At 49.2% G+C, this 15,493-nt stretch overlaps 1 protein-coding gene across 1 annotated transcript; it reads right to left on the minus strand.

Moving 5' to 3' along the window:
* Positions 1 to 5,381: 5,381 nt before the first annotated feature.
* On the minus strand, positions 5,382 to 14,896 carry UQCRC1 (ubiquinol-cytochrome c reductase core protein 1). The gene is made up of 13 exons (XM_082487541.1): positions 14,792 to 14,896; positions 14,086 to 14,226; positions 13,522 to 13,608; positions 12,178 to 12,307; positions 11,159 to 11,357; positions 10,523 to 10,602; positions 10,258 to 10,373; positions 9,720 to 9,863; positions 8,804 to 8,964; positions 7,692 to 7,777; positions 7,107 to 7,195; positions 6,473 to 6,548; positions 5,382 to 5,615 (listed from the first exon to the last, which is right to left on the minus strand). Exons 1-13 carry the CDS (start codon positions 14,861 to 14,863, stop codon positions 5,551 to 5,553), a joined length of 1,446 nt encoding a protein of 481 aa, XP_082343667.1. The 5' UTR covers positions 14,864 to 14,896; the 3' UTR covers positions 5,382 to 5,550.
* Between the last annotated feature and the right edge of the window lie 597 nt (positions 14,897 to 15,493).

The following is a 15,493-nucleotide window of genomic DNA, read 5'->3' on the forward strand; positions in this document are numbered from 1 at the left end:
TTCACTGTTCCCTACCTGGAAATCACACCCTCCAAGTTTCATCGGTAGCACCAAGTCTGTTTCCTGATTGCTATGAGCACTGCTCAAGAGTGATGCAGTCCGAACGGCGAGGTCATGGGTTTGGTATACATGAATCTGTACAACACTCAACTGTACACTGTACCCTGAGAAATTCAGAATACAGTTTTCTGAAGCTGAAATAGATCAACTGCTAAATCTTGAAGAAACACAACTTTAATTCCCTAGATTAGACATTCAAATAAGGAAGAAAAAATCCCCCCCCAAAGAGTCAGCTCACTCTTCCCTAAATATAACAAATAAAAGATAAGCAGCATGTTCCCTTTATAGCATTATCCAAGTGCCTACTCTTGAGTAAAAGTTACATGCAAAGTAGACAATAGTGCACAGTACCGAGGCTGTTTTACAAACCACTTTGCACATCAGAGTCACTGTGTGCCAAGGGCAGTGCATGCAGAGCGGCTTTATTCTGCGTGTTGCACCGAGTGTCAGTACCCACATTGACAGCAGGGCAACGCAGCGCCCAGGAAACTCAACGTCATACTGCAGGCTCTTGGCGAAACTAGAAAGAGCACTCAGATATTCAGGCTTCTGTTTCAATATCTTAATTATATGATTAGCCTCGCTCAAATCGGGTCATGTGGCATTCGATCCAGCTTCCTTCGCTGTCCTCGTGCTGTCTGTGCGATGCAGTTCTCACACCAATGCAGCACACAGAGCCTTAAATAATCCCAGAGTGTGGCAGAGGCTCAACGATGGATGGTGGGACACTGAGCAGGAGCAGTGACTCCAGAGCACCTGGAGGGTGATCCAGCACAGGTACTACTCCTATTTTTGTACAAAAAAAATCCCTCCTGCTCTCACAGACCAGGGCTGGGACCTCCCCAAGCTGCCACCCCCAGCAGCCTAATGCTGGGCCAGCAGCTCCATTTTCCATTCCGAGGCAGGTGAGGAACCTGGGCAGATCCTCCTCCAGGCACCACGCTTCTAGTAGCTTTTCTGGGCATCCCCAGCAATGGGCTCAAAGGGCAGCAAAGCAGCACCTCAGCCCGGCAGCCCCATTAAAAACCTCAGAGCCCTGAGGAAGGAAAACGTGTAAGGGGAAAGAGCTGGAAAGAAGAGACTTGCATGGAAAAGTGAGAACCACCGATCCTCTTTGGATGGCGTGTGGGGTAAAGCAGCTTTTAATGAGGGTGTTCAGGGCTCAGACTTGCACCCTTCCAGACACGGCATTGAAAGAAAGAGCAGAGACAAAGACGACATGTCCTGCCGCTGTGCCCTGCTCAGCCTCGTGCCTCATAGCAGCCCGGGATGGCTGTCGCTGGCAGTCAGGCCTGGATGGGCCCTTTGTCCCTCGCTTTTCCATGCAATGAATACACTAAAGCTTTAGATGAGCCGTTTCCTTCTCCAAATAGGAAATAGGGCTTCTGGATACGATTCCGGATACCGATGCTCACCATTCCTCTCTCCTGGTGTACAAAGTCCCCGTGGTGCACAGAAGGGCAAGGTGAAGTGCAGGTGGCCTGGGCAGAGCAAGCCTGTGAGTCTGCCAAGCCTCGGGTACCACCCTCACACTAACAATCCTGCAACCCTGCTGGGTGACACTTCATCACCGGGAGAACTCAGCCCTCCTCTGAGCAAACTACATGCTACAGGGGCTGGCCGGGGGAAAAGATCCCTGGTCACAGCCGTGCTGATGCCTTAGTTTATTCCTGCACCAAGGGGCCCAAGCAGTGCCAGCATCTGCCAACACGAGACTCCAGCAGAGCTGCTCTTCTCCTGCCCTGTCTTCTAAATCCCACTCAACTATTGCTTCCAATGCCATTTTCCACCGGCCTCAGCAGGAGAGTGGGTAGAGAAGCAGGCTCGGAGGGCTGTGGGCTCTCCTCCCAAAAGCTCTTTGGCACCAAGGTGTGGCACAGCTCCAAGCCTCTCATTTCTGTGAAAGCCTCTCTGCAGCTCCCTGCTTCCCTGAGGACGGGCTTGGCTCAGCACCTATGATTAGTATCAACTGTACTTTCCAGGGGGGGTAATTAGTTCAGGTGAGGCAACTACTGACAATTGGCTGCTGTGGCCCCTCTCTTGGCAAGCGCCCGAATCCCAAACAAGCAGCTCACATATCAAAGGGGCTGCCTGCTCCACAAGCAGATCCACCCTGTGCATCTATCTGGCCCGGCCCTGCAGTCCCACGCTGGGGGTACCAGCAGCTTTTCCTGCTAGAGACCAGGGAAACCTGGAGCACTCAGCACTGGTCACTAGCAAGCGCTCCCTGTTTTCACTGCTCAATTTTATGTACCTGGAATAGCTATGTGTGGTGGAGAAACTCACTGAAGTGCTGTGCAGGTGGCATTACAGAGCCTTAACATAGGGCGCACAGAACAACACACAGCATCCTCTCTTCCAGCCAACAGACAGAGTGCCAAGGTGTCAGGGAGAGAAAGCAATTGCCTAGAGGGAGGTGGAGGGTGTGAGCTTCAAAGCGGGAACTTTACTGGGAGAGGATAAGACAGTTAACTCCGTGCAGAAGGGGAGGGAGCACAGGCCAATTCATACACCAAACTAAATTTATCAGCACAGTCTAATGGGATCCCAAGTAACCTTCCAAGTGAAGTAGCAAAATAAAACACTTAAGCCATTGAAAACTAGACTGGTCAAAGAACCCCACTGAACAATCCTGCATTGTCCAGGGAGCCAGGAAACAGATTTATTAGGTCACCCAGGCCATCTCCAGTTTCAGTGAAATTGCCCTGTTCTAGGGATGGTTCCAACTCCCTCCTCTGGCACTGCTACTGTCCTTCACTGGGCAGCGGAAACAGCAGGAAGGGGAGGGGAGAGGTCCAGCGCAAGATCTCACTTTTTCAAGGTTCAGGTAAAGCACTGAGGTAGGACACTTCCATCGTGCCAGACATTTCCCAGTTTGGATTCCCTTGGACAGAGGCTGCTTCAGTGGAGGAACAGAAACACACCCCTATGGCTCAAACAGCAGAAGACCTGCCAACAAGATTAGAGCTTCAGTTCCTCCAGCACCAATAGATTCAGCTGCCAAATGCCTGACGACTCTTCACTAATTCCAGGTTACGCTTCCCAAGCCCCTCACTAAGGCTCAGAATACGGGTGTCTCTGCCAAGCAATAACACTTTCGATTCCTGAACGGATTTCCCCTCCCTACCTTTTAGATCCCCTGTCTGGCTGGTTGTTGTTTACCAAGGAAAAATGATATTGCAAACCTCTCAGTTCCTAGAGCTGGTGAGATTGCCCATGTTTCTGGAAGCACGGACTGCCACAGCACCCAAACAAGACAGGCACTACAAGGCAGAGTGCCATTGGACAGCAGCCAGAAGATCCCAACATCTGGGGCACAGTTCAGCCTCAACTCCAAGCTGCTAGCGGGCACCCACCAGCACTCTGCACCCAATACCACTCACCAGGGCATGGATCAGCCCAGATACTCAGATTTCTACATGGATAAAAGCATCTACAAAATACTTTCTAACACGGCATAAGCCAGCTACCCTTACAGAGCTGCAGCCTCTTGGTGATGAAGGATCGGGTGTTAGTCCTCACTCAAGTGCTGGGAGCACGCTGCTCAGCGCAGCCAGCCTGCTGCTTTTGCAGAGAAACAGAGCAGTCTGGAAAGCAGCGGTCGCAGAGGGGTTTGAATCTGTTCCTAGTACAGAGTAGTGCAGGAGGGCCCAGGGAATTACTCAAGGAGAACAACCATTCCCAAGTAGACACCTCTAGAGAAGAAAACTTGTAGGAAATGCTAAAGCAAGGATGTACATCTCCCTGTCCTTGTATTTCTCACCAACTGGAAAGCACCCTGGAAGCTCACCTGGGGGAGCGGGAAACATATAGCAACAGAAGACAAAAGAGGATTACAGTCCGATTGCAGTCACAAAACCAAGCCAGAATCATTTACTGGTTCCACAAGGCTCGAGGCGTAAGTGAGCTTGTTTAGTTTTTCAGCCCTCAGTGCACTTGTAACGAGCCAGAGCTTGCGATGATAGTTAAACCCAAATTGCATCAAGAACATTTAACAGTTTCAAACTTGCCTAGTATAAGCAATGAGTTCAGACACACTGACTCTCTCATCAAGAATCCAGATTCAGCACAAATGATTTAGTACACTGGATTAGTCTCAAGTGTAATGACTAACTCCTAGAAACTTTTACACTATTTTTAAAACCCACTTGCCAGGGCAGCACCTGGAAATTAAATGAGAATCCCAGGGAGATATATCCCAAAGACAAAAATTAAACAGGAGTACCTCGCAACTTCCACAGGTAGCTGTGACAGGCTAGTGCCACCTGGTGGGAAGCTTTTCTCCATCCCCCTTGCTCAGTTTCATCCTTTCTGTTCCATGTTCCAGCTGCCCAGAGGCAAGACAAGGGAGCAACAACCAGATTAACACCATAAAAGCAGAAAGGTCTGGGTAGTTCTTTCAACCGTTCAGACCTAGATATTATCTTCAGGTATAGACCAGGTCACCCTATACTTCAGTCAGCAGCTTCTCAGCTATTGTGTAGCTGAGACAGACTGGATAGATGGAGGCTCATCTGCAAGAGGAATATTTAGACAAAACCCAACATATTCCATAACAACCTCCGCTCATTATGGAGCTGGTTTACAGATAACCCTGAAGCTTAAGATGAAAGGTAACATATCCCCATATAGTCTCTGGAAAGATGCTTGTCTAGCAACAGCTCCAGCTCCTCACACTATCTCAACTCCGCTAGAGACAACCACCTCAACACAATGAGGCAGCATCAGGCAAGGCCAGGCTGATGACCTTCACCAGCTTCAGTAAGTGGTGGGAACTCAGCCGACCAGCCTTGTCTACAACTAATTAGGGAGAGAGGGGTTGCACAAACTGCTTCTCCGCAGAGGCGGTCACTCCAACAAGACAGTCACCAACAGCCAGGCCAGAAACACTAACACCACATCCCAGGGACAGGAAGCAGACCACCTTTTCAGGGATACATTTCAATCTTCTTGACAAGCAGGAGAGCACAGAGGTCCCCTCAGACGAGGACCCTTTGTTCTTAGGTCTGTACAAACAGCAATGCTACAGCCCAAGTTTGACCACGCTGCTGTGTAAACAGAAGGGTACAGTGGAAATAGCTAGAGCTACCCTGGCAGGCTTGTACCAGTGGAAAGACTTCCTTCAACCAGCCTAAAAACAAGACCTCTGAATCAGGACACTGCCAGCTCAGGACAGAGGAGGTGGGGCTGCAGACAGACACACAGACAAGTTTCTAGCATGAGCCCTGACAAATCAAGACTGACTGATCCAATACCTCACCAATTTGGCAAGATTAACAATGTCTACACACACAACCCAGCAAAACACAGTTGACTCCCAGCAGAAACAACTCCATATAGGGTATATTTATTTTTATTTTATACATTTAATACCGAGAAGACAGCCATTTTGACGGGACTTGTCTTGCCCCTGGTGCACAAGACATTCAGAGCCAGAGGGAACCTGTCACAGTCCACAGCTTCATTATTTCCAACCTGCAGGGACACATCCTAGAAACGGATCCAGTACATGCCACTGCGGATACGGTTGTAATCCAAGAGCTGTTCAATGGGACCTGAATGAACAGAACAAGAGTCAGTCACTGGAGGTGTAGTTAAAATCCCCATGCCTATTCCCATGGTCTTAAAGCAGATGGTGGCAGAGCAGACTGTGCTCACAATCCAGAGCAGCTACACACACCACCAGGCAACTACAGCTCAAACCTGCACCAGAAGAATCAGCAGATACCACCTCCTGACAGAGAAACCATTACTTGTTTCCTCAGAATAAGCTGGTTTCTCACACTGCTCCACAATGTTCAGTACAGGTTCACACACAGGTATGACATACAGGGAGCCACTAAGTCCCTGAGATTGTGGCTAGTTCATTCCAACTTCCTGCTCAAAAACTATGTCCCTTTTCCAAGCTACTCCACTTTGAAGGCCAGAGGAAACAGCTGCATGGAGGAGGGGAATCCACAACACACAGGAAGGGGCAGCAGAGCAGAGCTGAGCTGCTCAGGCAGGTTTTCCGAAAGGAATTTGTCCTTGGCCAGACAGACATGCCAGAGCAGCGAAAGAGAAATCAGGTCCCTTCACTTCCCTTATATAAACCACCATGACCCCAGGGCAAGGACTCCTGGCAGACGCCACTGGGACTCCCAATCTTAGTCACAGCTCCACAGCAAGTAGAGAGGTGGGAGGACAGCCAGCAGCTCGCTGCCACTGCATCTCCATCACCTGCAGGTTTCATCTCCTGGCAAACATGCCTTGGCACATCTAACTTGCAGAAGTAGGAGGATACCAGCAAAGAACCAGAGTGGTTAGGAGGCAGAACAGACATACAAGAAGTGCCTGCATCTCAACTCCATGCAGCTCTTGACCTCTTCCTGTTTTTTGAGCTACCATGCACTAATTGCCACATACTACTTACCAACTGCTGCAATTGCCGGGCATTTGTCATAAATGTATTTACTGCAGACTTCTCTCACCATTCTTGCATCAACGGCCTAATAAATATCAAACAAGCAATTAATGACCCTTCTAGCAGATCTGCATTTCTCAATGTTGGAAGTTACTGTTGCCATTAGATATCAAGATCATTAAAGAGATATTCTCGGACCCTTGAGAGCCATCTGCATGAACTGTCCAGCTCTCGTCTGCGAGGATGGCTAATGTTCTACACAGCACTTTCTTCTGAGGGTACAGAGGACATGGCAGTCCAAAATCTGAAGCCTTCCAAGGGACACAGTGGCTGCAGAATTAGACAAACTGGATGCTGGCCACCTCTAGGGAAACTGTTAAAGGAATTTCAAGATGTGCTGCTTAACACAGGCATATGCCCTCTTTCCAGGATGGACTAAATCCAGCCGCGGAGACACAAGACACACTGAGTCTATGCCAGGGATTCTGACATATTTATATCAGTGTCAGTGAGCTGACCACCTGGACTCCAGGCAGCTTGACTAAAGGGTAAGTAAGCTTCATCTTACTGCAGCAAGCTAAGACCAGAAAATGCTGATACCAACCATGCTCAGATACCCCAACCAAAACAAAAGGATACGCACAGCAATCCTGGCATCCCATTCCTCCAGAGGGATACGGCGTCCATAGTTTAAGAGATGGCTTCCAATATTCTCACACACTGGGGTAGTACCTAGACATTGAAGATATCACATGGTCAGCATAGCAGAAAGCGTTCCAGAATCACACAGCCTGATCATCGATCAAAGCAGAGAGAAGAAATTCTCCATTAAACCAGCTTCTAATGAAATACCGGTCATAGTTATTACTCTAAGCAGCTCTGGCAGGAGTTAAGCAATACAAAGACTGCTTCACCAGTCTCCCAGTGTTACAGCCAAGGCAGACCAGTTTGAGGGTCTTGAGTCTAACTTCACCAGGCAGCACGTTATTCACTCTCAGCAATAGAATGACTAGAAGGTTACAGAGTCAGAGCTAGCCCGGAGCACAGCAGGCTGGGGTCAGCTGCTTTGACAACATGGCAGGAGGAACACAGAGCGAGGGAAAGGAAGTTTTGCCCAGTGCCTGCCAGCAGTACTACAATGTCTAGGAGAGCTCCTGCTCCCCAGGAAAGACATGAGTGGTAACCCTCTGAAAGCTGCACAGTGGTCAATCCATAAACCAGAACATACCATCCAGTTGAGCCACCATGGCATTTCGGAGATAGTTCTTGGCTCTCTTCACCTCTGACTCTGTGGTACTAGTGCACAGACGCATCCTGGAGAAGAGATGGAAAGACCACTAAAGCTCTTAAATATGTTTGTCTGTTCAGACAGAAAGCGAATTCCTCCTTTTCCCAAGCCTCTGCAGAAATAAGCTATTATCAACATCGCTTGTCTTGTGGGCTTGAGATTCATTCTTGATCACTGCAGAGCAGCTAAGAACGGGGGAACGCTGAACAGCAGGAGGTAAGAGCTCCAGCTTACAGGCAGGGGATATCAGCCAGCAGGTTACACACAGAGTTACACTCACAAAGGCCGAAGCAGCCCTGGTGCTGGCTCTAGCCTGCCTATCAGGCACAACGGCAAGCGGTCTCGGGTACACTATCACAAGAGAAGGAAGGCATGTCAGCTATTCCCACGCATGGCAAGCTGCTATGGAAACTGATGCTGAAAGAACAAGACATTTCCACAGAGTCTGCTTGGACTCCAGCTGCCAAATCCCTTCCTCCCCTGCCAACTGCAATGTCTCTGGGGCAAGGGCTAACTCCATCTGCTCTGTACCCAGAACGGCTCAGCTCTGAATCTCAGATATATCCTCAAACCATTGGTGGGATAGCCACATATACAATAAGATGGATAGACAGAAGGTCCCCAAACACTGGCATGACTCCAGCAGCAGGGCATTTATCAGCCACAACACAACAGTCTGAAAGGCAGGAACTCTGGCGGCTTTGCTCAAGCTTAATAAGACAATGAAGATACACCTCTTCAGCACCTGGTAAAGCCTTGTCTCTAAGGAACGATCTCACTTGTATACAAAAAAACCCAAAACCTTTGTGCTAATACTTGGAAGCATGAACAAAAGACCTGAATAGCCCTAAGGGATTAAAATAGCTCCTCAAAAGCCACATCCTAAAACATTTACAGAAACCACTTAGAGGATTACTTAACCAGAATGCAAGTTACCAAGAAGTTCATAAAGAGACACAGCTCTCTGAAGACCTAACATGCTCCCCCATCCGCTCAGTATTCCACAAGAGGGTCAGATCTTAAACAGGAACTTTTGCTAAAGTTGTACTTACCACTCCCCCTGAGCACAATACAGCATATCATCTATTGACAGAGGATCGGAAACAAAATGGAAACCAAAGAGGCCGGTATCAGAGTAAGAGGTGTTGAATGTCTGGAAACTGTGGCAGAGATTATGCTCCACAGCAAGCATAGCCAGCCTGCTGGACTGATTCTGTAAATAAGGAGATACCATCAGCCATTTCAGTTTTACAGCTTCCTCACAGCTCAAATTCTTTCCAACTGAGCGGTTTTCACAAAGACCACAGGCAAGACAGAGCAGAACGCTTTGCTGAAGGAGAGCTTAATTTAGGCTCTTCATATGGTCAACAGATGAGATTCACTGGTGGAAAAGCCACAAACAATGGCCTAAGAGTCCATCCAGCAAAACCATTTCCTTTCCCAGCCACAGATGAGGAGCTGGTATGCGTACCGCTGTAGGAGTGGGAGAAAATGGGACGTGCAAGGTCTCCCAGTAGCAGGGGTTAGCACAGTTATGCAGGCCAGACAGATTTCAGACAAGAATGGATGTAACATTGGGGTTTTTAACAAGTTCCACCTGTTTTGCAGTTCTAAGTCAAGCTTGCATCATAAGACTATAGACGACTCTGTCCTGCTTTCATCACTGCCCCCACCAAGTGGTTAGTTTGTGAGGGTAGGAATAAGCTGCTGAGAATTCATCAGTTAAACTTCTTCCAAACCTAGCAGAGAAGGCTAGGTTTCTCCAGCATCTCCCAGCATCACCTCTCAAGAACAGCCCTGCATTAGCCTCAACTACACTTCTATCCTGCTTTCCAGAGTCCTAACCACTTCACAGTTGGAAGCTAACCACAACAGTGTCCCATAAAGCACATTCACCCAGGGTCTCCTTAATATTTAGTATTTTATATTAAAAGGCTCCAGGCTCTATCACAGTCATACGCCTCTTACCTTACCACCTCCAAATGTGCGGTCGTAGCGTCCAATGATAGCATTAGCCACATTGAGGACAATGTTGTCTGGATCAGCCCATCCTGGTCCCTCCACGGCAAGAGCAATATGGGCAACAGGAAGAGCATCATCTCTGGCACGGATCTAGAAAATCATCAAGGAGCAGGGGAGAACTGCATAAGCACTGTTGCTTTATATGCAGCCTGCTGTAACGCCAGGTTGACAAACTGGAGGACTTGATATTATCCTGTGAAATGAAATAGTCCCAGGCACTACTGAGCACAAACCAGCTGCTCTGATACTTGTTTTCCAGTAGATTATGTGAGCAAGTCTCACATTCTGTACGGATTTGGGTCCTATCTAAAACACAACATGTTGTGGCAATAAGCCCCAAGAACAGAATATGGGGGCACTCCCAATATGCTTGTCTCATCTGCTTCTCTGAGACACACAAATAGATTTTTCCTCTACTGGTTTTACATTCATTCAACACTTTGTCAACAGCTGCTTGTTTTGTTTGGGATCAAAACAACTTTACCTCACTCCCTGTGAAGCGACAGCGCGGCAGGATAGGCACAGCATCCTCTTTGTATTTAAAAGACACTCCACTGAAGTGTTGCCTAGCTGCATCTACCAGCTCTTTGTGGGAAATACCTGGCAATGAGAAAGAGACAGATTTGCAGTCTTAAACAGCCTACGTAAACAAAATCATCTGATTTTACATTACAGATATGTGACAGGGGTTTGATCAACCAGCTTGAAAATACTCAGGCTTCCCAGAATCACAAGGATCTAGAACTTACCCCCAGCAGCTGCCAGGACCATACGAGGTGCCTTGAAGTGAGTATCAACATATGAAGCTAGATCTGCTCGAGTCAGATGCCTAGAAAGAACACAGAGAGACCTAGTATATCAGCATCTCTGAGCTGGAGGGATGAGAGATTTAGCAGAAGCAAGTTCACAGTGCAGAGACAGCAGTGATGTTAATTCCCTTAACTGTGGGGTAACAATACTGTTTAGAAGGAAGACTGCATTGTCTGTTTTGTCCCTGTCCTCTAATTTCAGAACATAGAGAACAGAAACCTGTGGCCAAGCCTAACGTGTGTATGCTCAAGGCCACTGCTTTAATGAGGACCACTGGCTCTTAATTTCTCTAACGATGTCGAACTGACAGGTATGAAAGAAGGTTCAACCTGTCCCTACCAACCTCACATCTCACGTGAGGGGGACTCTCTATAGAGAAAAATGTGTACAGAATTATGCTTTCACCAGCACCAACGGGGAAAACAGAGTCAAGACACAACAAGAAGCCCACAGGCACAGATCACCTCTGTGTACAGACTGGTTTCCTCATGCAGTCACCACTACTGAGAAGCAGCAGTCATATACCCCAAGGACTGAACCCATGAGCTGTGTACCACATCCAGCACGTTGCTCACTTGATGTTCTCTGTGGTCCCCTCGACAGTGCGGGCCAGTGCAGTTCCCTGGAAAGCAGTGGCATGAAGGTAATCAAAGGTAACATCCGTCAAGTTGCTGTCGATTTCTTTCAACTCCTGAAGGATGACACCACGTTCCTTCTCGATCTGAGACTCCTCCAGTGTGCAGTTCTGCACAATGTCAGCCAGAAGCTCTACAACTGCAACATATTTCCTACATTAGTAATCCCATTGCCTGACTGCTACTCAGTGCTGCTGACAGGAGAAAAGACACACAGGCAGCAGGGGTACTGCAAGAGGACTGAGCAACATACCACACTGGAGAGCCAATGTAACGTAACAGAGATGAGTACTACCCATTCCCACAGCATCAGAGAGGGACAAACAACACCATTTTAGCAAGAAGTCTCCAAGTCAGCTTGCCAAGCATCACCGCCAGCTCATCTCTGCCAGTGGAAAGCAGGCAACAACTGCAGAAGGTGAAGCATGTCAGAAGCGAGGTACTGTTGCAGAAACATGCTAAAGCCTTACAGACAGCCTGCGACATTTACAGTGTAGCCCACATCTATAGTAGGGCCCACAGCTCTTACTCAAGTCACCACGTCTAGACTAAACTGACCCAAAGAGGAGTCTGCACATGGTAGTACAGAGCACAAGCAACACCCACAACAGCTGCACCGAGCACTCCTGACACAGTAGCTGTCACTGAGGTCAGTTTCTTAGCTCCATAAAACAACCACAGGCTACTGACACACAAGCACCTCCTAGCAATATAGTGCAGCCTGACATAACAAGACCTTTGCAAAACTGGTTTTAGGAACACATGAACTTGGAGCCTTGAAGCACCATGTCATGGCAGTGCTCTCTTCAACTACTACAAACCCGAACCTCCAATTTACTGCTCAGCTACAACTTCATCCCCTGGTCTGTTTTTAGAAAGGATGCTGGTAGGAGAGAAACACAAGCACACACGCTTCATCCTTAGCCTCCAAATCAGACTTTGCCCATTGGCTATCCTACCTTTAGGCATGTCCTTGGACAAGGCTTTTATGTAATAGGCAGTCTGCTCACGCGAGGTGTACCCGTTCAGGTGAGCACCCATACTCTCCACCTCCTTCTCAAAGGCAGCGCCAGGACGATTCTTTGTGCCCTAAAAGAAAACAAATAAACACAATTATGAAATGAAATAATTTCCCTCTCGGGCAGAACTAAAGCAAGGAAAAGAACAATAAAGACCTAAACTAATAAAACCTGTCATGTGATTCATAAAAGCCAAGAGCAAGTGCAGAAAGCAAGAGATTTAAAATTTGGCTTATTTACTCTAGCTAAAGGGTGGTTAAAGAGTATTTTGAAAGACCAACAAAAACCCAGCAGGGAAGTAGAAGATCTATGCTAAGAGACAACAGTGGCTGAAGTAGAAGAAAACCAAGAACAAGCCTAAACCAAAAATAAGCAGGTTTCTAGCTATCCACACAGCACTGTTCAGAAGACGACAGAGTAAGAGCAGAAAACTACTTCTAATACAAAGCTCATCTCTTAAGGAGCAAGCCAGATGCTGCAGTTGCCTATGATGGCACAGGCTGGACTCGAGTCAGCAAGTCCCAGGCTTAGACACCTTCTGCCACAGAGCTGTTATGGCAGACACTTAGGTTATTAGAAAAGTAAGAGCTGTAGCCTCTAAACTTTGCTGGTCCACTAAGAAAACCAAAGAAAAATAAATGGCTACAGGAAACGATGCTTTAAACTCTGCCTGCTAACCTGAAGAAACATGCTTTGTAATGTAATCCTATATGTGCGCTACACAGTGACTGGGATAGTCAGGAACTGGAAGCACTTACAACGGTTTTTCCTTTAAGAGGGAAAGAGGACAAGCGGTAACAGGCACAAACTTGGACATAAGAAGTTCCATCTAACATGAGGAGGAACTTCTTTGAGGGTGGCAGAGCACTGGCACAGGCTGCCCAGAGAGGTGGTGGAGTCTCCAACTCTGGAGACATTCAAAACCCACCTGGATGCCATCCTGTGCGACCTGCTGTAGGTGACCCTGCCCCGGCAGGGGGGTTGGACTACATGATCTCCAGACATCCCTTCCAATCCTGACCATTCTGTGAAATACCAACCAGTAAATACGAGTTGCCTTAACTCATGCATGCTTGCAAGTTGCTGCATATGCAAAGAGCGCCAGATAGGCTAGGTCCCTTTTGAAGTTTATTTTTATACTATGTGCAAAGTATCTAGGACTTAGATGACCTGATTTACACTCTCTTAACAGCTACAGCCTCTGAAGTGAGAGTGCAATATGTAAGTGAATATTTAGAACAGCTCTCCGTTCAATCCTGTGCCAGACCTAGCATGCCTCCTTACCTTAAAGGCCAGGTGTTCCAGGAAGTAACCAGCTCCATTATTCTTCTCATCTTCATGGCGGCTCCCCACCCCGATCCACACGCCCACCTGATGGCAGAAGCATCAACTACACATATTAGAAAAGAAAACAAATAGCATGCTCAAGCCTCATGCCACAAATACAACAGCAGGGACAAGAAGCATCGTCTACAGACAATGCACTAGTAGCACCAAAATAAGAACAAGCACCAGACACTGCTTCCCATACACATTTTTGGCTTTTATCTAGCAGCTTTGCAAAAGCCTCATTTGGCCAGAGATACAACTACTACTGGTCACTTACTGCTTATGCAAAAACTGTAAGGCTGAGAAAACTTGTAGGGCATAAAAGCTTGACTACAGACTTACGCAAGGTCATGCTAGGGCTTCTGCTGCTACATTAATCCCACCAGTTAACAAAGAGAAGTGGTAGGGTCTCTGCCAACATCTTCAGTTCAGATAGGGGTTTGTCACTTTTGGAATACCAGGTACAGACTAGGCAAGGCTGATTGTTTCAAGTCAGCCCTTAACCTATCTCAAACTTACCGTACATGTTGGCTGATTAGACTCCTCTGAAGCTACACGAAGACCATTGTCCAGAGTGGTGACTTGGGTCTCAGGGATATTCTGGAGTGTCTGGGCATAGGTGGCAGCACCTCGGTTCCTTGTCAAAGTCAATAAAGCTGCCTAAAGAAAAAAATAAATGCTACCATCACCACTAAAAAACAACTCCCTTCTTGCAGGGTAGAGCTCCAGAACGCAGACTACTATGTGCTACTAGGCATATAGCTGACCAAAGCTACGCCAAACAAGCTCCTTTACGTTTATACTGGGGAGTTCCTGCTGCACACTGCTCCTTAACCGGAGAGCTGGAAGCACTCCACAGCGCCAGAGGTTTCAAAAAGGTCGAAAATCCCAGTGAAGAGTCCCATGAACTGGTTAAAACCCGGTACCGGGGCAGGGGAGGGGAGCGGACAGCAGGCCCCCGGCAAGCCCCGCAAAGGGTGAAGGCCGCCGCCAGCGCTGCCCCCCACCCTGCCCGGCCCGGCTCCGCTCCGCTCCGGAGGCAGGAGGTTTCCATGGCGACGGCCACCCGCCTGCCGGCCCCGCACCGGCCACCGCGTCCCCGTGACCTTCCCGGCCGCAGGCTGGGACCGGCGGCCTCACCACACCGTAGGGCCTCTCGATCCCCTTGCCAGCCTCCCCCCAGCCCGCCTCGCCACTTCTCCTGCCGCCGGCCGCGGTGACTCACGGAAGGGCGAGGACCCCGCAGCAGGGCCCGTCCAGCCGCACACCCCGCCCGGCACACAGAGGAAGCCGCCATCTTGTCCCTACCGACCCACGGACCGCCCGGACTGCAGCGCGCCTGCGCAAGAAGGAGGGGCTTGTGGGCGGGGCGGCGCAAGCGTACGAGGCCGAGCGGCGGACAGCGACTGCCAGCGATGTGCATGCGCACAGGGTGCGGTGCACGGGAATGGGGCGGCGCATGCGCAAACGGGGGACGGGCGGAGGTGACGCCTCCTGGCGGCGGGAGGGCGCGGCGGCGGGTGAGAACGGGGGCGGGGGGTCGTCGGGACCGCGGGGCTTCCGGGGGGCTCCGCGCCTGTACCGCTCCCTCAGCCGCGGTCCGACGGGCCCGGAGCGGGTCGGGCAGAAAAGGGCCGGGGGGTGGGGGCGGGCCAGCCTGCCCGCAGGGATCGCTAGGCCCGGGCCTAGGCCCAGTGATGCCCACCAGTGCCAGGGTGCAGCCAGGCCGCCCAGCCTAAAGTCACTTTTATTGAGGAAAGTGCATTAAAACAAAGACTGAGAAACAGTATACGGTTTTATCCATGACGCCAACTGTGCTGCCAAGAGTAGGCCCCCCTCAGCCGGGTCCAGGGATCCCTCTGACACTCCAAAACCAGGGCCTGGCCTGGTGGGATAGGCCCATGGCAGGGCTGAATGGGGGCTCCTG

This window comes from Vanellus vanellus (genome assembly GCF_965231255.1).
Source record: "Vanellus vanellus genome assembly, chromosome: 9".
NCBI lineage: Eukaryota > Metazoa > Chordata > Aves > Charadriiformes > Charadriidae > Vanellus > Vanellus vanellus.